This window comes from Callospermophilus lateralis, chromosome 11 (genome assembly GCF_048772815.1).
Source record: "Callospermophilus lateralis isolate mCalLat2 chromosome 11, mCalLat2.hap1, whole genome shotgun sequence".
NCBI classification, from domain to species: domain Eukaryota; kingdom Metazoa; phylum Chordata; class Mammalia; order Rodentia; family Sciuridae; genus Callospermophilus; species Callospermophilus lateralis.
Window position 1 is genome coordinate 5,778,909 of NC_135315.1, and position 22,646 is coordinate 5,801,554.

The 22,646-nt window shown below is 54.9% G+C and overlaps 1 protein-coding gene across 8 annotated transcripts in view; it reads right to left on the reverse strand.

Moving 5' to 3' along the window:
- Positions 1–22,646, reverse strand: part of Tmem94 (transmembrane protein 94) — a 36,047-nt gene that overhangs the window by 1,319 nt on the left and 12,082 nt on the right. For 4 of the 8 annotated variants that reach the window (XM_076871122.2, XM_076871119.2, XM_076871121.2 and 1 more), the window contains 30 exons: positions 22,376–22,505; positions 12,439–12,561; positions 11,997–12,124; positions 11,621–11,757; positions 10,123–10,325; positions 9,638–9,789; positions 9,184–9,286; positions 8,906–8,992; positions 8,524–8,640; positions 8,123–8,179; positions 7,708–7,812; positions 7,414–7,578; positions 6,968–7,177; positions 6,120–6,435; positions 5,628–5,801; positions 5,153–5,255; positions 4,838–5,055; positions 3,918–4,099; positions 3,697–3,835; positions 3,323–3,438; positions 3,080–3,179; positions 2,669–2,777; positions 2,261–2,450; positions 1,919–1,996; positions 1,549–1,634; positions 1,221–1,302; positions 755–903; positions 573–667; positions 364–457; positions 22–192 (listed from right to left, as the gene is read on the reverse strand). In XM_076871122.2, the coding sequence (XP_076727237.2) occupies positions 22–192; positions 364–457; positions 573–667; positions 755–903; positions 1,221–1,302; positions 1,549–1,634; positions 1,919–1,996; positions 2,261–2,450; positions 2,669–2,777; positions 3,080–3,179; positions 3,323–3,438; positions 3,697–3,835; positions 3,918–4,099; positions 4,838–5,055; positions 5,153–5,255; positions 5,628–5,801; positions 6,120–6,435; positions 6,968–7,177; positions 7,414–7,578; positions 7,708–7,812; positions 8,123–8,179; positions 8,524–8,640; positions 8,906–8,992; positions 9,184–9,286; positions 9,638–9,789; positions 10,123–10,325; positions 11,621–11,757; positions 11,997–12,124; positions 12,439–12,561; positions 22,376–22,399 (4,013 nt within the window). In that variant the 5' untranslated portion in view covers positions 22,400–22,505. The remainder of the gene's footprint in view (positions 1–21; positions 193–363; positions 458–572; positions 668–754; positions 904–1,220; positions 1,303–1,548; positions 1,635–1,918; positions 1,997–2,260; positions 2,451–2,668; positions 2,778–3,079; positions 3,180–3,322; positions 3,439–3,696; positions 3,836–3,917; positions 4,100–4,837; positions 5,056–5,152; positions 5,256–5,627; positions 5,802–6,119; positions 6,436–6,967; positions 7,178–7,413; positions 7,579–7,707; positions 7,813–8,122; positions 8,180–8,523; positions 8,641–8,905; positions 8,993–9,183; positions 9,287–9,637; positions 9,790–10,122; positions 10,326–11,620; positions 11,758–11,996; positions 12,125–12,438; positions 12,562–22,375; positions 22,506–22,646) is intronic. The other 4 variants (XM_076871123.2, XM_076871124.2, XM_076871125.2 and 1 more) reach the window with 4 other exon arrangements.

Here is a 22,646-nt window from a genome sequence, read left to right on the forward strand (position 1 = left end):
GATGCCCTGCTGACAGCTCACCGAATCTCATGCAGCTTTACAATCTCATTGGTGACCACCACAAGGACTAGGGACAGGCAGCCCAGGAGCCATGTCAGCAGGGGTACATCCTCCAGACCAAAGTGGATGTGGCTATCCCTATGTGTCCACAGCTGCAGGTCCACAGCTGTCTGCACCACCTGACCCAGCAGCCTATGGGAGGGGGAGGCAGCCCTATGTGATACCTGGGCTGTCTGCTTCCTTCCCCACCTGCCCTAAGTGCTCAAGGAGGGCAGTTAGACCTCTGGCCCAGAGAGGTCTCAATCCTAGCCCTACAGAAGCCCCTCCCTGGCCCCAGGGCCCCCTCCATCCAGCACTACTCACACCACAGGCACCGTCATGGCCCACCAAAGGTTTGTCAAAGGGCTCTTTCTCCACAGAGGCTTGGTGCGATGCACATGGGTGATGGAGATGAAGACTGGAGAAAAAGGGCCGATGGGGGCGTCAGACTCCCCACTAGTCTGAGGCCTTATCCCCCAAATCAGGGCATCTCCACTCAGCAGTCAATAGTTCCTTTTAAACTGAGCCCTCACCAGTGTGCAGGACAATTAGAGCAGCTGTGAGCTTCTGAGCTGACAGTAGTCCATTGGCAAAGTCCTCAAACCAGGCTGGAGCCCTTTCATCGTTACTGCCAAAGGAAGACAAGGGCTCAGCCTCCTGTGGGGCCTCAGGGAAGTGGGCTGGAGTGGGGAGGGAGGAAGCCCCATGGACCCACCTACGCAGCATGATAGAGGAGCAGTTGGTGAGGTTGCGGGCCTGGGCACTGTCACAGAAGCTCTGCAGCGTGAAGCCAAAGCAGATGAGACACGAGCTGATGGTGAGGCTAAACTTGAGTAAGAAGCAGAGCAGGAAGTAGTGCTGGGTCTGCAGGAGAAGGGAGGCAGGTCATTCCCATGGCGGGTGGCCCTTCTGCTGGCCACATGGTGGGTCCAGCACGCAGTGGGCTCACATCTTCAAAAGGCTCTTAGCAAATGGACAGGCTGGGGGAGAAAGAGCAGGGACTGCACCCCCAACAAGGATCTTTCTCAGCTCCAACTACCAGCTCAGGTGCTGACTCTCTAGGTCTCCCAACCTCAAAGCCTCTGGGTTCAACCCTCTCCCAGACCCCAACCTTCAGCCCACTCCATGCCACTTGCATTCCTCCATGACAGGTTCTGGTTTGTCAGGTCTGCCTTGTTTACCTTCTTAGGAATGGACTGAAGGTTTTTCCCTGTAGCCATTGACATGATGGAGCTATGGGGTGGCTTCCCCAGCAGAGAGATGCTGAAAAGCAAGAGTGGTAAAGGGGCAGGAACTGTCACCTCTGTCCCCCAATTCTCACAGGAAAAGCCTTTAGGGAGTCTTGAGAGTGAGGTCAAGTCTGGTAAGGAGGTGTGAGAAGGCAAAGGAGCACTCCCTCAGTGCCTCCTGCACCAGAGGAGGTGAGCTTTGAGCACCCTGTGCTCCTAGGACACCCATGATATCCTGGCCCTACCTGGCTGGACACAGAGGGGCTGCAAGGCCTCTCACCTGAGCAGAGGGTAGCAAAAGCAGGACAGCCACAGGATGTCTGTGGTACTCAGAAGTGGTGGCAGCTGGACCAGGCATGAAAGGAACTAGACCAAGAAAGAACCCAGGAACCACAATTAATAAGAGCTGAGGGGCGCCAGGGTTGCCATGCCTGTTGCCCAGAGAGATACTTGTGCCCTGGCCAAGAGGAACTGGCTGGAGAGCACACTTTCCTGCCAGTAGAGTCAACTCCAAATGCCCAAGGGCTTCCCAGAGGATCTGGGGACCCCTCGGCTGCGCTGTATCCCAGCCTCCCGCCTCAGATTCTCAACTGGCCTTTCCCAAAGGAGCAGACAGGGAGGGGAAAATGTCTGTCCTGGCCCCAGCTCACCTGGATGACCACGAGGGTCAGCTGGCACTGTAGCAGGAAGAGGAAGCACTTACGGATGCCGTAGGTGGCATGCCGAGCCTAGGAACCGAGAAGGATAGGTTATGGCTTGAGCCTGCCTGAACTCTCTCAAGGCCCTACAACTGACAAACTTCAGCCAAAAGCCATGAGGCTCCTGCAAAGAAGGAGCAGAGACCAATTTAACTGCCTGGGGGAGTTTCACTTTCTTTGAGAGCTGAACATGAGGCCAGGGGGCCCTGAAATATCCTGTGTGGCAACTCCTCCCAGCAGGCTGCCCCAGGGGAGCCCTGTACTCCTACCCCTTCCACCTGTCTGAGCCCCCACCTGCTCGATAAGCCTGATGATGCTGATGGTTTCCTCCTGGCGAAAGGTCAGGGAGCAGGGCAGGCTATTGAGCTGCCCTGACAGCTGCAGGGGAGAAAGGCCATCGGAAGCCTGAGCCATGCTGGTGCTGGTGGCGTAGCCAAAGGTCTCCCAGGAACAGCGGGACGGGTACAGGGGATCCAGGGCAATGCTACATAGTGTAGAAAAAGCCCACCCATGAGCTTCATTTCAGGAAGATCCCATATCCCCAAGGACTGAGCATCCCATCCCTCTTCTCCCACCACAACTAGGTGCCTGGGTCCCAGCCAATGCAAGATCAACCACCGGATATACCCCAAGTCCCATGCAGATCTGTCCCAGATCTGAGAGGCAGAGGCTGGCCCACCAGCCCTAGGGTCCTGCTCTGACCTGACATCACTCTGGAGGAAGAGGCAGCTGTTCCTCAGGTTGGCGGAGCTGCCCAGGCAGCAGGTCACCTCCCCATACTCCTGCATGATCTTTATCATCTCACACATGGCTGGGGGACAGGTGGGATGCACAAGATTCAGGCAGGTGGAGCCCTGTGCAGGTGCCAGCAGAGACCCGCAGGCCAGAAGGGCAGGAAACAATGGGAAGTGGGCCCCTCTCTGGAACAATCCCATCCCAGCAGCATGATCATATGAATACTGTCACTTCTGGCTCCCTGGAATGGCCAAACCACAGTGCCAGCCCACTAGATTACCCCGCAATCGCAGCCCCACATGGGAAACCCACATCCCCTCTGGAGCCCATGGATGCTCAGCCCTGGCAGAGCTCAGCAGCAGGGGCCACAGCACTCACTCTCAGGGGTACAGTCAGTGAAGAGGGGCACCAGCAAGGGCACATTGTCAATGTTCTGCAGGTGGGGCCGCACCTGGTGGATGCCCCGGGGCAGCTTGGCCTGGAGGAAGCGAAGAGGCCAGTAACCTCAGGATGGGGAACAGGGTGCCTCCACTTCACCTGCCTGCCCCTCCCTCCCCTGGACCAGCCATGAAGCCACTTCAGAGGGCACTGGGGAGGCAGGGACAGATCCTGCTACCATACCCGGTTGCAGTCCTCCAGGAAGCTGGGGATGTCACTGTCCGTAGGCTGGAAGCTGATGAGGTCGGAGTGACCCTCCTCTTCCATGAGGAGGAGCCCTTCCACATCATCTCGGGACACTATGAGGGACAAAAGTCTGTCCTTCAACCTTGGGCCAACCTTCTGGGGCCTTCCCTTGCCCTGCAGATGGCACACAACTTCCTGCCTCCAGGTCTCCACTCTTACCCTCCCACTGCTATTGCCTGCAAGGACATTTGGGGCCATTTTCTAAGGGAGTATACTAATCAGAAGAGACCTATGGAGGGTCTTCCTAGCTGCAGCTCCTAGGAGGGAAGCCTTCCACCCGCACTGACCCCACCACATGCTTTTGCCCTCACCCTGATTCAGGTCATCATGCAGGGAGCCTGCATGGCTGGGGCTAGAGGGAGGGATCTCGGAGCCAGGCATGTCACCATTGGGTGTGAGGGAGATGTGGCAGTTCCAGCCTGTCTCCAGACCCATCTTTTCTGCAAACACCTAAAAAAGGAAGATGAAATGAACAGAGGAAGCCCATGGGGGAAAAGAGTCAGTGGCAGCAGAGGGAAAGGTCTCTCCCCACCTTGCTTTTGAGCTCATCCTCCAAAGAGAAGTAGACGAAGCGGATGCAGGCATTGACCAGCCCATCGATGAGGCGCACGATGTCCAGTCGGGCCTGGTACTGGGAGGACACCATGCCCATGAAGATCTGGCCGCTCAGGGCCTGCATGCAGTCTTCCTTCTCCAGCACCTCCCCGATCCCTTCTTCAGGCAGGAACAAGATACAAAACCAGCAAACAAGCGGCAGGATGCCAGGAACCCAGTCAGGACACCCAGGAACCAGCAGATTCCAGGAGGCAGCCGAGGGCCACACGCACAGATGCCACACCCAAATCAATGAGCAGGTGGGCCCCAGGGGACCACACACACACACAGCCAAGATGCATAAGGAGCCAACAGACAGGAGAAAAGACAATGAAAGGTACTCATCAGTCAGGTGGCCATCCCGGGAGCCAGGTAGAATGTGGCAGAGCTCCTGCACAGCCCCACTCCAAGGATGGGGGCTGGCCCCACCCTTAGCAACTGCTTCAGTGCATGGCCTCCTGGGTTTCTAAGACCCCATAAGTGTGTACTTGGGGGTAGAAGGGGTAAGTTCTGAGTCCCTAGATTCCAGTAGGGTTTGTGACCTAAGCTTTTGTCTATTTTTAATAAGGCTAACACTCTATAATGCACACCTTTCTGAAAAGTTTCATAACTTTCCATAACTTTTATATATAGTAACCCCCTTGAAATCACAACAGACCTACAAAGAGGATAGAGTAAGCACCTATTTATAGAGAGAAAACTAAGGGGCACCCATGTCACTAGCTAATGAGTGCCACACTGGCATCCCAGCTCCCAAACAGTGCCCATGGCCCTTTTTGCAGCAAACAATGCCATGGCCCTCCAGAGGCACCACCAGGAGCCCCAGTGCCACCCCACTGGGAGGGAAGTGTGCGGTACCATCGGAGCTCCAGCTGTTGCGGCGGGTGTTCTGCTTGATAGGGATGGTGCTGGGCAGCTCGCACATGGTGAAGATGCTGCTCTGGCCAGGCACCTGCACCAGCTCAATGCACTTGCCATTGAGCTGAGAGGACAGGGCACAGTTCATGGGCTTGTAGGCGAAGGCAGAGCAATAACCAGACAGGCAGGCTCGCTGGTAGAAATCCAGCACTTTCTTTCTGCCAGGGAAGCAGAGTGGAATGAGGCAAGTGGTCTTAAGATGCCCCGTGTCCATGAGATGGGCAGATAGACTGGTCACACTCCTTCCTTACCCACCTGTCAGATCCTGAAAGCGGGTAGATGTCAGCTCCATCCCAGAAGTCTGTGCAGGCTTCCAAGACCACATCAGCAGTGCCATGGGATAGCATCTGCTCTGTGCCTGAGGGTGGGGTAAAAAAGACCAAAACATGAAGGCCCCAAGCCAGGCCCTGCTTCATCCGACCCAACAGGTAGCATGCTGCCATCCTTGAGAAGAGTGCTAAGGAGCCTATGACAGAGGAGGGACACCCCTAGGCCACACAGATAGCAAGCCACTATGAAACAACACTGAACTGGTAATATAGATGCTATTCTTCCTGTCCTTTGGCCGAGGTTCCCAGTCCTAATCTCTGCCACACTAGAGAACTTAGGAAGTGGTCTACCATTCATCATCCCAGTCCTCCCTAGAAATGGACTCAGTAGGGCAGAAAACTCCACCCGCCAAGCTCTGGAACTTTCGACTAGATGCCAGCTGAGCTGATGTGAGGCTCACTGGTGGCAGTGTCCTTGATGAAGAGGCTGATCATGTGGCTGAGTGGGGGGCGCCGCTTGGTGACACAGGATGGCCGCCCCAGCAAAGTCTCCTTCACAGTCTCAGCACTGGGGAGGCGGTAGAGCGCCAGGTGGTTTTCCTGCTTGAAGAGTTCCTTGGCCCCTGGAGTGAAGCCTGCAGGGACAACGTTAGGATTCAGGGCCACTGGGCAGAGGCTTGCTCCACCTGCTGCCTCACTGCCCAGCAGACAGTCCAGCCAGTCCTTCAGTCTTCTCATCCTGTCAGTCTGTTATCTTCCCACGCCAGGAAGCTCTGCCTCACACTGCTGTTTGCTTGAGGTGGGACCATCAGAATCTAAAAGAGCGGCTGGTACTCATGGCAAGCAAATGCCATTCCAACAACTGATCTGTGCGGAGCCTGTGCCAAGCCTGTTTGAAGAAGCCAGCGCACACCCAGCCAGCCCCGCCCCACTGCCACCACCAAGGACCATACCGATGAGGCGGGCCAGCTCGCAGAGGCCCCAGGGCACGTGCACAGGCAACACAGTGCGGTGGCTCTCCTGCAGGGCAACGTGACACAGGTGGTCCGAGAAGCGACACAAGCGCTCAGTGACACTGGCATTACACAGGTTCAGCAGCACGTTGAGGCCCAGGGGCTTGAGAGAAGTAAGGTGGAGCTGCCAGTTGGAGTCATCAAACTGGATGCAGGAGGGGTTCTGCTGGTCCTGGGACAGGCTCAGCATCTCCAAGTGGTAGTCACACACAAAGTCCTCTGCTTCATAGGGCTCGGCCTCTGTGCCAGGGTGGCCCTGTAGGAATGGGAGAAGAGGAGCCTCAGGCAGGGAGTGGGGTGGGCCCTGCTCAAAGCTAGCCCTGCAAGAAAGCACATTCCTAGGCCAAATGCTGCTGTTGACACGCTCCTGTCCCTCCCGAGACCCTCTCCCTGTTCTCGGTTCCAGTTAGCCTTTAGTATCTATACTCGATGACCCTGGTAGCCCTGTAGAGGACAGCCAGACAGGGAGGAAACAATAAGAGATCTTTTTCAGTCATGGGTCAACATCCAAGAGGACATCATGGCTTTATGTGTTTAGAAGGTTTTAATTAGGAGGCTGGTGACCATCAGAGAGAACTGGAAAAGGAATTCACAGAAGAGACTTGGGTGAGGCCTCAGGAGGTCATCCTTCCCGATGGCCAGGCTGAGGGCCCTTAGACGGGGCTGTGTGCGACTTCTGCATTCTTCAAGACCCTGACAGTCCAGGCTGGGCTGTGCACCTTTGGCAGGAGAGACCAGGAAAGCCTGCAGCAGATGAGGTGGCCTCTCTACTCTGTGTCCCTCCTCACCTTTCCAGGACCTTCCTCGCCGCCCTCAGTGTCCCTGCTGAAGCTCACATTGGAGCCAGATGGGTGTTTGTTGCGGCCGTGTGCTTTGTGGTAAGAGTAGGCCTCGGGGGGCTTGGGACCATCACCAGGCCAGTCGCCGCGCTCCTGCTCATTGGAAAGGTGCAGGGTGTTGCTCAGGGAGCCAGTCAGGAGGGCATCTCGTTCATGGGGCTGAGAAGAACAGGGACACAGGCCTAGGACCAGGGTCCTAGTGGCTCCCATTGAAGCAGGATGGTTCTGGGCCCCTCACTGTCTTGTCCTGTGGCTTCACCTTAACCACCTGGAAGCAGCTTCCAGAGGTCCCGAACCCAGCTTCTCCCTCCTAATCCACACCCCCCCCAAGGCCACCAGCCAGGCTCCATGACTAAGAAGCCCGGCCCAGTCGAGCCCGTGGGAGCCATCCATACCTCTTCCTCTACCTCAGGATGGCAGAAGGAGCGGGTGGACAGGTCATCTGTAAGATCCTCATGGCTGCTATGAGGAGGCTCGACCTTCCCACTGAAGAAGAGCACAGTCTCTGGGCTAGGATTTGGCCATGACAGGATCCCCTGTTTGTCTACACAGCATAGAACCTGCAGGGAGAGAGGCCAGTACTAGAAGGGGACTTGGCATCAGCCCCACCCCCAAGGGGCCACATAAGTACCTAGCCAGACAGCAGGCCTGGTAGGACAGGTACCTCCTCCCTCCAGGGCCACCCTCACCGTGACAGAGCCCAGGCTATGCAATAGGCTGGCACTGTGGCTCAGTGTTGGCGATGTCCCTTGAATCACCCTCAGGAAATGGCCCCAAATGCAGCGCAGCATCTCCTGGTGGGAGAGAAAAAGTCTGCAAGGTTACGTGGGGCTCAGCCTTGTTTTGCTGGAGATGGTCTCTAAGACCCAAATCAGGAAGAGTCAGGGGGAACACTGGAGGTTGGAGTCTGGGACAAGATGTGGACGTGTCATGGGACCAAGCCTGGGTGATGTCTACATGCAACAGGTAGATGGGTACAGAGAAGTTCCAAGAGCCCAGCTGGAGGCTCAAGGTCATAGAGTCCCAAGGTTCCAGGAAGGAGCCTGAGGGCACCCAGGGCTTGTGACTGCAAGGGACTGGGACAAACCATTGTGGTCAGTGTACCTGCGAGGAGACGGCTTCTGTGTAGCTGCTGAGAGTGTCCTCTGAGAACTTGGCCAGCTGCACAGGGAGGGGACGAACCTCAGTGTGGAAAAAGCTACCTTTGCACAGGCCTCCAAGCAGGCAGTGGAGACCCACGCCATCGAGGCTCCCAATCCCTTTGCTAAGGGGTTTCAGGGCAGTCCTGACTCGCCATTGGTGGGAGCCAGGGGGAGATCACTGCACCCTGGGGTCTGGTCTGGAGGTCCTTCTGCAACGGAAGGGGCTGGAGCCCTCATGTTGCTGCTCAGAACCTCCAACACACTGAGCCCAAAGGTGGAGCTAGGCTTCTGCCCCCACTTCTCTGCTTTAGCCACTTCTCTCTTTCGCCTGCCACTGTCCCCAGATGCCTAGAAATAACCTACCAGGGAGCTGGGTGAGGCCTTGCTCATCTGGGCCAAGACGCGGGCTTCACCACAGGCAGTCGCCAGGACCCAGAGGACTGGGAAAAGCAGCGGGAGTATGGGCAGCATGCCATTCACCTGGGAAGGAGTGGACCACACCGAAGTTCCCAAGGAGCTGCTGGCCAGAGGGAGGAAGAAGGGAGGGCTGCCCTGCCATATGGCCATCCCCTGGGTAGAAAGGACAGCTGTCCAGGGATGGGAAGGGAAGGAGGGGAAGGAAAAATTCTTAAGCAAAAGCCTGAGGAAACCCTGGGCTGCAAAGAGGGAGGGACAGTCAGAGCCTTGTGAGGGAACTGGGCCCCACAGCACGGAAGCACAACAGAGAAGAAAGGGCCGTCCTTGCCTGGAGCTGGAGGAGAGTGTACTGCCAGGAGGTGACCCCAGGGGCACTGAACATGCAGCGCAGGGCATTGGTGATGAGAAAGCCAGCCTGAGGGGACAGGAGGGCTGCAGCTTAGCCCTCGCCCCTGGGGACCAACCGGGCTCTGGCTCCCTTCCTTCCTCACTCACACCACAGGCTCACTCTGGGCCCCTCTGCCTGCACTCACATGCTCACCTGGGTCTGCCCCGGGCTCCCCCATGTCCAGCCCTCTCCCTGCCCCACAGCCCTGCCTCACACACCAGGACCACGGGGACAGCATAATGCAGCATTGCTGACTGCACTGTGAACCTCTCGTTGTCCAGTGCAGTGACTGGGCGGGACAGGGCCATGTCCAGGCACCACCTGCAGAAAGAGGTGACCCTCAGCCCTGCTCAAGGGACAGGCCAGACACCAGCACTCTGAGAGGATTCTGGGCCTCTCAGCCAGAGCACCAGTGAGCTTCTTCCCTGAGCACTAGCGAGTCCTGCGGTTCCCTACTCTACCCTGGCCCTGGCTAATGGCCCCTTGGGAGAGGGGCCTGTGGCTGCTTCTGGAGCTGTCCACAACTGAGTCTAAGAATTCTCAGGAGATCAAGGGGAGGAGCCTGAGGAGACACCAGCTCTCAGGAAGGCCTTGGGATGCACGAGGCTCACTCCTGTCACAGGAGGCACTGGGGAGAGGAAGCATAGGCAGAAGAGACAATGGCATGGTTACCTGATGTTGTCAATCACAGGGGTCTCCAGGACTCGGAAGAGCCGGTGCTGCTGGGGGTTCTGTGGTCCTTTCTTCACTTCTCCCCGGGGCGAGGGCGGGGGAGAGAAGGGAGGGAACAGGTCTCCTGGCTCCAGGACAATGTGCTCATCATCCTGCCAGCAGCACAGGGAGGTGGGTAATGAAAGGGCTCTCACAGATGCCACTCCGCCTGGACAATGCCAGCTAAATGGCCATGGCTCCTAAGGTCAGGGACTGTCCACTAGCAAAGAGCCTGCTGGGGTGTAGCCTGAGGGGCTGGGTCCCTGATGCTTAAGGACTGGGGAGAGACAGAACATCAGGAGGAGGAAGAGGAGGTTCAGCTCTGCCTGAGAGCCCTTGTGAAGCCTATGAGGTGGCTGTCAATCTTAAGGGTTGAGCGCTGGGACCCCAATTGCCTATAGATATGCCTGTGGCAATTCCCATGAAGGAGACCAGCCTACAGCTACCTTGATACCCCTCAGAGAGGCGAAGGATTCCTGGCCAGGCCTCAGGGCTATGATGTCACCTTCCACCAACAGGCTAACAGGCAAGTTGACGAGGTGTCCGTCTCTGTAGGCCCAGTGCAGAGACCAGGATGGGGCAAAAGGCATGTGGAGGTCTGGGTACAGGGCATTCGGCCACTTGATTTCCTTGCTATCCCTGAGGGCATCTGAGGAGAAAAGGAGGAGGAAAACAACTTTCTCACCCTTCAGCCAGCCCCGTGCACACCTGGAACTCTTTGTACCCTCTCGCCATTCCATTATAGACTTTGCTGAGGGCCTGGAGGGGTATGAGGTCTCTTCCTGTGGTGGTGGGAGGAAACACGTGGGTGAAGGACTACAAAGCAGGCAAATACGTGCTGAGTGTGTTAACAAAGATTCCAGCCCCTCCATAGCACGAAAGGGAGAAAAACCTATCTGCCAGGATGATGGGAGATGGATTCCAAGAAGAGGAAGAAGGAATGAATTCTGTCTGTTGGAAATGAGTGAGGGAGATGCCCACCAGTCAGAGAAAAGCAGGACAGAGGCACATAATGGGTCAGCACACAGGCGTCTGGGAGGGGTAAGTGGTTTTAACAGGAGGAAGAGAAGGAAGGGAAGAAGCTAGACAGGAAGGGCAGAGCCTGCAGCAGAGGCACAGAAGCCACATGCAGCATCTGTGATGGCTGAGAGGAACAAGAGGGAGTTACTGGTGGTTTCTAAGCAAGAGATATGCTCCTGGAGAGAAGGGCCTACCTTTCAGTCATTGTACCCTGAGAGTACAACACACGATCGAACTGTCAGAAAAAGGCCTCCCAATAGCAGAGGCTACTTCTCTGACACCACGCGTCCCTGGAGAGCATAAAGCACAGACTCTCCAAAGAGCCTAATGTAACCCTCAATCTATGGTTAGAGCTTAACTCCAGATAGACAGAAAGACAAACAATGCCCCTCTCCTTTAGGAACTAGGCTGCTTACTTTAGGCTGCGGCCTCCCTGCACCAACCCTGACTCCTGTGGGCATCTCAACCTCCCTGGTCCACCTTCCCACCTCCCCTGGCCCAGTTCTACCAGGTAAGACTAACATCTCACTGCCCTCCTCTAAGCATTAGGGTCTTTTCTGTCAGACCCCGATGTTAACAAGTCCAGAAGTCCAGGGCAACACCTCTTCCTGCCTGCCAAGGGCATTGCCTGGGTGCCCACAGCTGTTCCAGGGCCCTCACCACCCTGCAAAAGAGAGGGTTGGGCATCCTCTAACTCCAGAGATGGCAGCTCCTGGAACGCTGACTACCGTCCACCCTAGGAGAGTTCTCAGGGCTCAGACACATTCCAGGGTATCTTTCCCAATGACATGGCTGACTCTTGGTCTCACCTTTTTTTTTTTTTTTTTTTTTTTTTTTTGTGGGGCTGGGGATTGAACCCAGGGTCTTGTGCATGCTAGGCAAGCACTCTACCAACTGAGCTATATCCCCAGCCCTTGGTCTCACCTTGAATTTGGTCGATGATTCCCCGAAGCCTGCGCTCCACCTCCCTGCGCTTCAGCCGATCTTGCCGCCCAATGAGAACCAGGTTGAGAAGCAGCAGCAGGAATAGCGCAGAGGCATTCACCAGCTCCACCCCATGGCTGGTGTACAGGATGCAGAGGGTACAGTGTATTTCCAGGAAGTAAGGGCCCCCCAGACACCCCCAGAGCCTAGGATGCCCTTTTCTACCCAGTCCCTTCTGAAAAGAGGGTCTCGTCGTTCTTGACTCCAGTGAAGCCTCTATCCTCCCCAGCCTCAGGGATGACAGCCCCCTCAGAGCCCTGGGACACCCTAGGGGGATGGAGAGGGACAGATGCAGAGGCTCTAGGGCCCTACTTACCTCCCGGCCGGCTGGCCCCCATAGCAGCCCAGCAGCAGCAGCACAGCCAACAGCATAAGTGAGGCACCCGGCCAGTGGAAACAGGAGCAGCGGTTACTGTGGTGCAGGAAGCTGCTTCTCCAGGCCTCCTAGGGAGCCATGGCAGCTGGGCTTGAGTGGCCGGCCATCCAGCAGCAATCTGGGTGCCTCTCCCTGCCCTGAGCCCCTGTGGTCCCCAGGCCACCTCCGTCTAATTCACTTGACCTCACAGCAGCTCCTACAGCAAGTGGTGTCAGGACATGGCTGAGAGGGACCCCACCCCCACTTCTGATTTTTCATGAGGCCTTAGTTGGGTGGCCTCCTCCTGCCAGGCAGTCAGGGTGCATCTTGACCCTGAGACAGTCACCCCCCACATTTTTCTGCCATCTTGCCCAGGCTCTGGCCACCCGTGAAGAAGCTTCACCTTCCAGGTTAGATATTTCTTCTGCTCTTTGAGGTGTCCTTCCAACACAGCCTCCAGCTGCTCCTTCAGGACACTGAGGGCCTTCCAGGTGGAGAGGCCCAGGGCCACGGGGGGCTCTCCCTGCTGGGAAAAAGGAGGCACTCAGCACCTCCAAGGCCCCAGGTCCCTGCCCAGATGGACGTGTCCACCACAGGCTGGACCTGTCCCCGCACTACCCCTCCTCCTTCTGACCCTCCCTTCCTACCAGCTCTTGCGCCTCAGGGTATAACCACAGCCAAACTACCATCAAATTTTAAAATATTCAGGAGGACAGGACTCTACTCTTTAAAGCCTGGCTAACAAAACAAAAACAAAAACAAACCAAAAACCTTCCTCTACTCCATGTTTTCTGTCTTGTTTTGCTTGGTTTGGTAAGGAGCACCAAACCTAAGGGCTCTACCATTATTTGTATTTTTGAGATATGGTCTCACTAAGTTGCTGAGACTGGCCTCAAACTTGTGGTCCTCCCGTCTCAGCCTCCAGAGTTGCTGGGATTACCGGTGTGCACCACTCTGTGGGGCTAGTCAATGTTTTCTAATTCACTTTTCCCTGGACCCTCAACCCACGGCCATGTGTGGTCTTCCTGCCCGACTCAGAATATTCTTGGTGCCCATCTCCAAGTTTACCTCAGGGTGCCAGTCTTTTAGATTTCACAGTCAGAAAAATATATACTTTTTTAATGGGGGAGAAATAGAGATGCCAGTTTTTCATGGTTCTTAGGAATAACATGAAGAAAAACCTACCACCTCTAGTAGCATTATTTTGGGGTTTTTTTTGTGTGTTTGTTTTTTTAATTGGTTGTAGTAGCATTATTTTGTAAGAAAGGGTCTTGCAACACTCAATATTGGGCAGGACATAATCTCAGGAAAAAAGTAGCCATCCCTGGGGAACAACAGTGCAGAGATTCTACCATGCTCCTGTCACCATGGCCGACTGGAATGTAGCATGGACCAAGCTGGTCCCAGAGGACATGAGGACTAGACATGTTCCAAGGCCCCTCCTTGTTGAGACCTGGCTGTCCCCATTTCTCCCTCCTTGGACTCTAGCCATTCATTTTTTTTTTTTTTTTTTTTTTTTTTTAGTTGTAGTTAGTTGGACACAATATCTTTTTTCTTTTATTTATTCATTTTTATATGGTGCTGAGGATGGAACCCAGGGCCTTGCACGTGCTAGGCAAGCGCTCTCCCGCTGAGCCACGGCCCCAGCCCCTCTAGCCATTCTTTTCCCTAAGTCCACACCACAGACCATCCTGGGCAGCTTGCCAACTCTTGTACATTCCCAGGCATCCCAGGCCACAGTCGTGGGCTTCTTGCCACAAGACTGCCTACAACCCCTGCATTTAACTCCCAGTCTGACTTCTACTCTCAGTGTAGACCCATCTACTGAGCTGACTCAGAGCTGTTTCACGGGGCATGGGAATCAGTATACCCAAAACCTTGAACTCGTACCCCAGCCCTCTCCTATCCACCCACACTACTGCCTATCCAGTGGCCTCTGAAGTATCGCAGACCCTGGCCTTCGCCTCCCTCTGCCCAGCCCAACCCTTCCCGGCCCATGTTTCCAAACTCACTGCAGTATCTCAGACAGGGCAAGCATGTGCCTCGTTGACTGAACCCCCTCTACTTTTAAAATCCAATCCAGACCCCTGGGCCTACTCTGTGAGGCCTTTGGGGACTGTGACCTCCCAGCTCCACCCCCATCCCTCCCGGTTATTCCTTCCACAGGTCTCCATCCTCCAGAACTCCTTTATGGACTTTCTGGCCAAGGACATGCTCCCTACTCCACATGATCCTTGCCTCTTCGAGACAGTTCAAATGTCATCTCCTCTGGGACATTTTCCCAAAGGGGAACTACACTTCAATTGTACTCCAATGGCACCATGGCAGCCTGGCTCTCAGCCTGTGTCTGACAGAACTGTGATTACAGATTGACCTGTCTGGTTCTCCCAGTAGACTGCAAATTCCTTGAAAATAGGTACAGAATTCCTCCCTCTGAACACACCCTCTACCAAGCTAGGAATGATGGTGCCTGGCACACACACTCAGTGACTATCTGCCGACTGAATGAGTGAATGAAAGAGTGCCCAAAAAGTATCACTGATCCCAATGACACCTCAGTCAGGGGCTGTCAACCTGAAATCTGTAGCAGCAGCACCTGGGGCTTTTAAAAATCATGCCCCACCCTGGACCTACTGAACAGAAACTTCTGCCAATGGAGCCAGTGTCAGGCTGAATCTCAGGTCTCTAGCTATAGGGTTCTAGGACAAAGACTGGCCCCAAGAAAGGAAGCGCCTGAAGGAACAGTGTGAACAAAGAGCCTCAATGTGTGTTTCCATCAGGAGAAGAGCAGTGAATCCCTAGACCAGAGGCACCAGGACAGGGACTTAGGGCTAGGCTGCCCTGGCTGCCTCCCCCAGCCTTCCCGTGACCCACAAGTCAGTCCTCCAAAATCATCTGGCTTGCTGGTCCACCTTCTGCACCTCCTCTTCCCTGCCCAGCTCTGTAGGCACCCTTCCTTGTCCAGGTGGCCTGAGCGCTCACAGGGCACACACCTCCTCTGCATTGAGGGGTGGCTGGCCTAAGGGGCAGTGTCCCAGTACCATGCCTCTGGCTCACAGGAGGCACCTGAGTGGAGTTTCCACTGTCAACTCCCAGCTGCCTTGGCTGAGTGGGCTCAGCACTGAAGCTTCTAGCTCCTTTGCCTAAATTTCGCCTAATCCTGCTCTTCACGGTGGCTTTGGTGGATCATGGAGATAAGCGCTGCTTCTACCAGAGGAGATAAACTGGTTATTTCAGCTCAGGAGAAAATGGCCTCTGGGCAGGGGTAAACACTGTGTTCCAAAGCACCCCCGCTCTTCCACAGGATCCTGAGCCTTCTGAGAGGACAGGGCCAGAACACATCAATGCCAGGTGAGGCCAATGTCTGCTCTGAGGCCTCCTGGAGTCCCTGACATGGAAGGAAAGAGGCCCTCGGGGGTCTCTAAGGGAGGAAGACACAAGGGAAGAGGAGCCAAAGGGCCTTCTCACATGTACTGGGCTGGGCCAGAGCACTGATGCCTGATAGTCCCCGAAAGGGAAGAAGAGGACCTGGAACCAGGTGAGAATCCTGACCCCTAACACCTCCCCTCCCACCGTCCCTTCTTCCTAGGACTGAGGCTTCCTCTTGTGTCAGGGTTTCCTCTCCACAGTGAGATGACAAAGTCCCCAGGATGGACAGGGTGGGTGTGCCTGGGCCACACCTCCAGAAATGATGAAGTGAGAAAATATGCAGGAGGCAGGGAGGGCTGTTCAGCAGAAGCAAGGGGGGCACACATAGGAGAGGGGGCTGTGAGGGGAAAAGAGGGAGGGGTGGGCAAACCACACAGGGCTGCAGGACCACCTGGGACACCCTCACCCTGGAACAAGGACCCCAGGCCCAGGAAGGAATAGTTTCCAGCAAGGCAGAGAAAAGGCGCAGCAGCAGCCAGAGAGCCAGGGAGGCGTCTCTCCATTAGCCAGGCCTCCAGACCCAGACACTCAGGACACTGACTCCCCTGGGCTGCAAGTGGCTGTCGTGACATCTGTTCCTCCTTCCAGGTAGGCCCATTCCCAGGACCTCCTCACCTGCCCAGCCTCCAGCTGTTCTCTTGCCCTCTTCCCACCCCAGGTTCCCTGCTGCTCTCCAGGTAAGGAGGAGTGAACTGGAGGGTGGCAGATGCTCCCGGACCAGGCTGCCTGCAGAGCTGTCTGTGTGCATCTGCCCCCGCATGTTGTGTCTGGCCAGGGGCACCGACTCCAGGCTGGGATTAAAGACAGCACAACAGAAGGCAAATAAGCCATTCTGTAATTACATGCCACCCAAAGGAAGCGCCTGCCCGCACAGGCTGGCCCTGTGGTGAGGACTCAGCCTCCTGGGCCAGCCCGCCTTCTACCGTCTTAACTGAGCTGAGCTGATCCAACTGCGGAGCCTGCACAGCTCGCCCCTCTGTGGCAAGAGGGCCCAAGCTAGAATGTCAAGTAACTGCTTTCCCTCATCATGGCTCTCGGCTTTTCCCCACAAAACAGAAGAGCCAGAGCTGAGGAGCCTGTGGAAGACGGGCACACTTCCTGAAGGAGCTTCAGACTGGGCTGGTGGGAAGCGGGCTCTGTCAGCCCTTCCAGCATGGAGTTAGGTCGGGTATTCCATGTGCTCAGGCACCCTGGGGAGACTGCAGTAAGTTCCTCTTATATGAGAAATAAGAACCTAAGAACAGTCTAAGGTCTACTTTTCCTGCCTACTGGGGCCAAGAAGGGTAACGAAAAATATGACCTGGCTGTATATACCCAAAGGTTCCAAAAGTAACCCTGTTTCCCAGATGCTAAAAACTCCCACCCTGGCTCACTGCAGGCACCTCAGGAGATCTTCCTCGGGCCAAGAGCAAGGCCTCTCTCCCAGAGGAAGGCCTCTATCCCAGAGGGACCAGGATAAGAGGAAACTGAAGCTTTTCAGGTAGAACCAGCCCCATCCCACTGTTGTAAGTTCTCAGACTCGAATGCAGCATCAGAAAGAATAACTCAAGGTTGGGACTTCCTTCCAACATGCTGGACTTGTTCTCTCTGTTCTGCTATCCGAGAGGGCTATTGGCAAAGTGTGGGGATTTGGGGGAATCTTGGCCAGGGAGGTGGGAGGGGGCGGTGTGAATCTGCCCACCAAATCACAGCCACAGGAATTGGCCACTGAGCAAAACTGACTATCAAGGTACAAAGCTGAGCATCGACAATCTAACAAGCCTTCCAAGAAATGATACCCTGTTTTCTCCTGTACCCACCTCAGCCAAATATCTTAGGTGGCACAGTCAGAAGCTCCCAGCCCTCAGCCCTGTCCTTGCAGAGGCCCTCCAAGGTCCTCTCGGCTCAGCAACTATTTTTCTTCCTACTCCATCTGTTTCAGGAGCAACAGAATCAAGACTCCTAGGCTCAGGTGGGCAGGTTATAAATTTAGACCTTGACCTGAGGCCTTGACAAAGATAACCACCAGTTACAACTGGCTGTGGTCCCTTCTCTGGGTCCCCTGTCACAGCCTTCTTAGTGTAGGCAGGGAGGGGGCCCAAAGCTGGACTCCACACAATGTCCAGATCACTGAGGCAAATCTGGCCATTACTATTGATTCTGAGTTCAGCCAGACACAGCTAGACTCACCTGCAGCTGGGAAAATCAGACAGAACAGTGGTGCTTCCTCCCCGTCTCACTCTTCCAGGCTCACCAGACCTTAATCACACTTTCACCCCTCTTCTACCCCACCTCCTGCAGCCACCAAGACCCAGGAAGAAATCATCCCTGTCCTGATGGCTCCTGACTCAGTAAGCCATGTAGTCCAGCCAAAAAGTCCCCTTCACTGGGCCCCAATAAGCATTGGCATGCAGGCCCCACACTTCTATCACCCTGTGCATGGAGACCTGCTCCTAGCATCCCTTGGCAGAATGCCCCCGGGAGCTCGGGCCCCAGTCCTCCTCTGGCCGACTCAGGCACCTGACATGCTGGCATTCTGGCTCTCATGCCCAATCTCTTCCCAAGGTGCTGGTTACCCCATGCTCGTTCTAGCTTCCTCCTGCTCTGTATCTTTAGGACTCCTTTGGCAACCACTAACCCAGACTCCCTCACTAAGCAGGGAACAGATTATCAGTGAGAGAAACGGGGAGCCAAGCTGGCAATACTCACTGTGCTATGCTTGCCCTGATGGGGCATCCATAGCTCTGCCTGCTTAAAGAGCATGGGGCAGAGCGTTAGCTGCCCTCCAAGAAAGGGAGAGGCAGAACAGAGAGCAAGACGAGGGCAAAGGGCTGGTGCAGGCGTGAGCGAGGAGCCGGTGCTGCAGAGAATCGGGCGCAGCAGAGCAGAGCAGAGCAGAGCAGAGCAGAGCTTCAATCTGCTGATTAATTCAGCCTATTTCCAGTCACCTTGCAGATTCAGGGAGGGAGGAGGAGGAGGAGGAGGTGGCAGCAGGCTGCAACAGCAGCCCTGGGAGGGAGGGAAAAAGAGAGGAAGGAGGGAGGGGAAAGGAGGGCCCAGAGAAGAAAGTTTGTCCGATGCTCTGCCAGCTGTCTGGGAGCTTGGCCTGTTCTTCAGAGGAGGCTCCTACAGGGTATGCAGAGTAAAGATGTGCAGCCAGAGAGCAGACAGACAGAGGGCCGGACAGGCAGACAGGAGAAGCTGCCAAGGGCAACAGCTGGTATTCAGGAGAACCCTGGGGTATAAATACCAGCTTTCTTCCCAGATTACCTGTTCTCTGCCCCCAGGTCACTTGACAAGGTTAGGAGCTCCGCTGTGAGAGCTCCCTAAATCAGTCAGAGGCTTCCAGCAAGGAGCCAAGATAACAGCAGCTCTTCCACAGAGCTGCAGTGAAGAGGGAAGAGAATCTGTGCACTTCCTGCACAACACTAGCACCTCCTGCACGAAGGGTGAGGACTGGCCATTGAGAGAGCAGCTACTTAGGAGGGCTGAGCAGAGGGCCAAGGAGCTAGTAGAAGACTCCAGCAGCAGGAGGCAGAGCTAGCTGAAAGGAGGAATTCCAACACCTTCCTACCAGCTAGCTAACTGATGGTGAGAAGAGCAGCACTGACACACCAGCCAAGAGCTGCTAGGACCAGGACTGCCTGGGTACCCCAGGCCCTCATCTCCCGGACAGAAGAGGATGCCAGTTACCAGGGGCTCCACTTCAGCACTTCTCAGAGCATCGAGCAGGGCCTGAGAGAGTGGGAGCTCCAGAAACAGGGCTCTGGGAACAATGTTGATATAAAGGAAGCTCTGGGCACAGGCTCCCTGGGTGAAGGAGCAGCTGAGGCACTAGGAGAGGATGGGACACTTCTCTGCCATCCTTAGAACGGGGCTACAATACCCCAGGGAGAGGAGACAGCTTAACAGATCCCCTAGCTGGAGAGCAAGCTAGAGGCTGAGTGCGTTCCTCCAGGGCCCTGTCTCCTAGACGACACCATCTTGAGCTTCAGGGAGGGGAAGAGCTGCACAAGCTGACTTTTCCCCTCCCCCTTCCCGAACTAGCATGGCTCCCTGTCGGGGGAGAAGGTGGGGGTTGCCAAACAGAGAACTGAATGGGGACAGAAAGGAGGGGCTGGGCAGTTCAGAAGTTAAGGGCAGGAAGTTTCCATGTGGAGCAGGAAAGGAAGGCGGGTGGGGTCAGCTTCAGTGCCAGCCCCTGTGAGGACTATCAGCTGTAGCCAAGGAGAAAAAAAGACTCCTGTTCCCCTGTCCCTTGCTCCTGGAGACTGCTCAGGTGGGAACCACAGGGAAACAGATGCTCTCCCTTCTCTGGCAAGCCCTGGAGGGGACAATACAGGGGGCTACACCAGGTGCTGTGCAGCCCCAATGCAGCCTCTCCCTCTCCTCCCTGCCACACTGCCCACCTCAGCAATGGGAAAGGGGAGGCCTGCATCGCAGAAGCAGAAGCCCAGGTCATCACTGCTGCAGCACGTTCACCATGGGCTTAACAGAGAGACTGAGAACTGGTAGGTCTAAAAGGGGGGCAAGGTGCCAAAAATCATCCAGCAACTGCCAAACCGATCTTGGGCTGAGCCAGGCACCCACAGACCACCTGACCATCAACTGACCATGCCAGCTCCTCCCAGTACTACCTGTCCAAGATGCTTTGTGACTGTCTTGGGCTACGGATCATCTTTAAACTCCAGCATACAACTTGAAAGGTACTTGTGTAGGTAGAAACCCTGCTAGGTCCTGACTGAATCACTTGTGCTATTGATTACTCAATTAAACAATAGTCTCTGCAAGCCAGAGGCCACCTCCCCAGCTTTACCTAGGGCTTTACCAATCCAATGTCAGCATCCCATAGGCAAGGCTGCTGCTGCTGGTCTTGAGGGTTTCTTGGCTCATCTACAGAGAAAGATGACACGGAAATCCTCCAGGAAAAATAGCACCTGCAGTTCCCTATCTGGGGCCCTCAAGGCTTCTCCTTCAGGCTTGAGGGCAAAGCTAGCCCCTCAATTTGTTTCCCCCATACACTAGGCACTGGTGTTTCAACAATAAGCAGGAATCAGAGGACAACGCTGTCCTCTGGGGGGCGTTGAGCCCCACCAGGAGGGTTGCCATATCACATGACATCAGTCTCCAGGGGCACTCCCTGGAACTGAGCAGTGCACAGCACCCACAGCAAAACTGCACCCAAGATAGGAAGCAGGCCAGTGTAGCCATCCCTCAGTGCTGATCACTGCTGGTACAGACACCTGCAGGGCAGCCAGAGGTGGCTACAAACAAGCTGAACCTTTGGCTCCTTGTTCAAGTCCATAAGCCTCTTGCACAATTGGTCCAAAGGCACAGGAAGCCTGGAGCTGAAGAGGAAGCAGTCAGCCAGGTGCTGCCAGAAGCCCAAGAAGTGAACCCACAGCTCCCTCTCCAGACCACCCCAAGCTCTTAAGTTAACAAATATTTACTAAGCCCTTGACTTGCTACATGCCAGGCTCTGTGCTGGGACCCAGGGAAAGTGAGATATGGCAGAAGAAAGAGATTACACCCATAGAGTATAACGAGCACAATGGGAAAGGTACCATGGATACGGAAAGCAGGGAAGGGGGACTTATGTGGAGAAGATGAGATTTCCACTGGGTCTTGAAGAAAGGGTAGGAGGGGCTGAAGTTGTGGCTCAGCAGTAGAGCGCTCACCTAGCACATGTGAATCCCTGGGTTCTATCCTCAGCACATCAAAATAAGTAAATAAAATAAAGATGATATTGTGTCCAACTAAAAAATAAATATATAAAAAAAAAGAAAGAAAGAGTAGAAGGATTTTGCTAGGAAAAGGGACAAAGTCACTTCAGAAGGAACAGCCTCCATGTGGTGTATGTGTTCAAACTATGAAGCATTCAGCATAACTAGAGGTACAGTCAAGGCAAGGAATGACACTGGACCAATGGGCAGGCAGAATGTGGGTGCCTCGTACACACTAAAGATCTTAGCAGGTACCAGTTATCAGCACCATGTGGTTGGAGTGCAGTGAGCAGAGACAGAGAGGACGCCTACATTAGGAGGGTGTGCAGGAGCCAGGCAGGAGACTTGGACTTCCTCTAGGGCAGTCTTTGTCATGGGAAAAGAATATTCTGTTTGTTTATTTTTTTTTTTTTAAGAGAGAGAGAGAGAAAAAAAAAAAAAAACAACTCTCAATATTTATTTTTTAGTTTTCAGTGGACACAACATCTTCATTTTATTTGTATGTGGTGCTGAGGATCGAACCCAGTGCCCCGCACATGCCAGGCCAGTGCGCCACCGCTTGAGCCACATCCCCAGCCCTGTGTGTTTATTTTTTACCTTGAGGTACTAAGAGTTATACCCAGGGCTATAGACATGCTAGGCAAGTACTCTACCATTGAGCTACATCCCCAGCCCTGGGAGAGGAATATTCTGATTGACAAATCTACCTCCAGATGGTACATCTGGAGGCTGGGCTGATCTTACAGACAGCCTGGACTGCCTGGCTGCTCCCTTTTGCCCCCTCTCATCCACCCCACCCCAGCTGATTAAGCAGCTTTGTTTGGAGTCTGATGGGGAGCTGGTCCCTAACCACAGACAGGGTACCCAACAGTCCTCAACATGGCTCAGCAGGTTGGGGCATAGCCCTAGCAAAGAGCAAACAAACTAAATTATACACCTCTGGGCAAGAAGTGGAAAACTGGCCGGGGGCCAACCCAAATCAGAAGCCCCACCTCTGCACAGTTGTGTTAACTGATCTGCCCTTCATTCTTCATCCTTCACAGCCAAGCATCTCAGAGGGGTCATGGTCTGTCTCTCAAGCCTCAGAGCCACACCCCTTCTCTTACTTTCATTGTAAATCCCCCAGATGAGGACCTCCCAGCAAACCCAGATGGGGAGGCCAACAGAGGCACCCCAACCACAGCCACATGGCAACAGAGCAGGGCCCACCAAATGCTTCTCCTTCAGGTCCATGGGCCCAGGGTACTGCAGGCATGCCCAGATGAAGGCAGTCACACCCGGAAGGAAGACTCCTCCCCAGCATGGACAAACCCCAGCGCGTCTGCCCCAGTCACAGCATCTGGGGAAAAAGAAGAAAGAAATCAGGTTGCAGGACTAGGTGACTACTGTGTAACACAACGGTCTCATCAAAGCCACAGGATGGTCCCACTGTGCCAGGGCCCCATCAGCCCCATCTTACTATAGGACTGCTCTGAGTAGT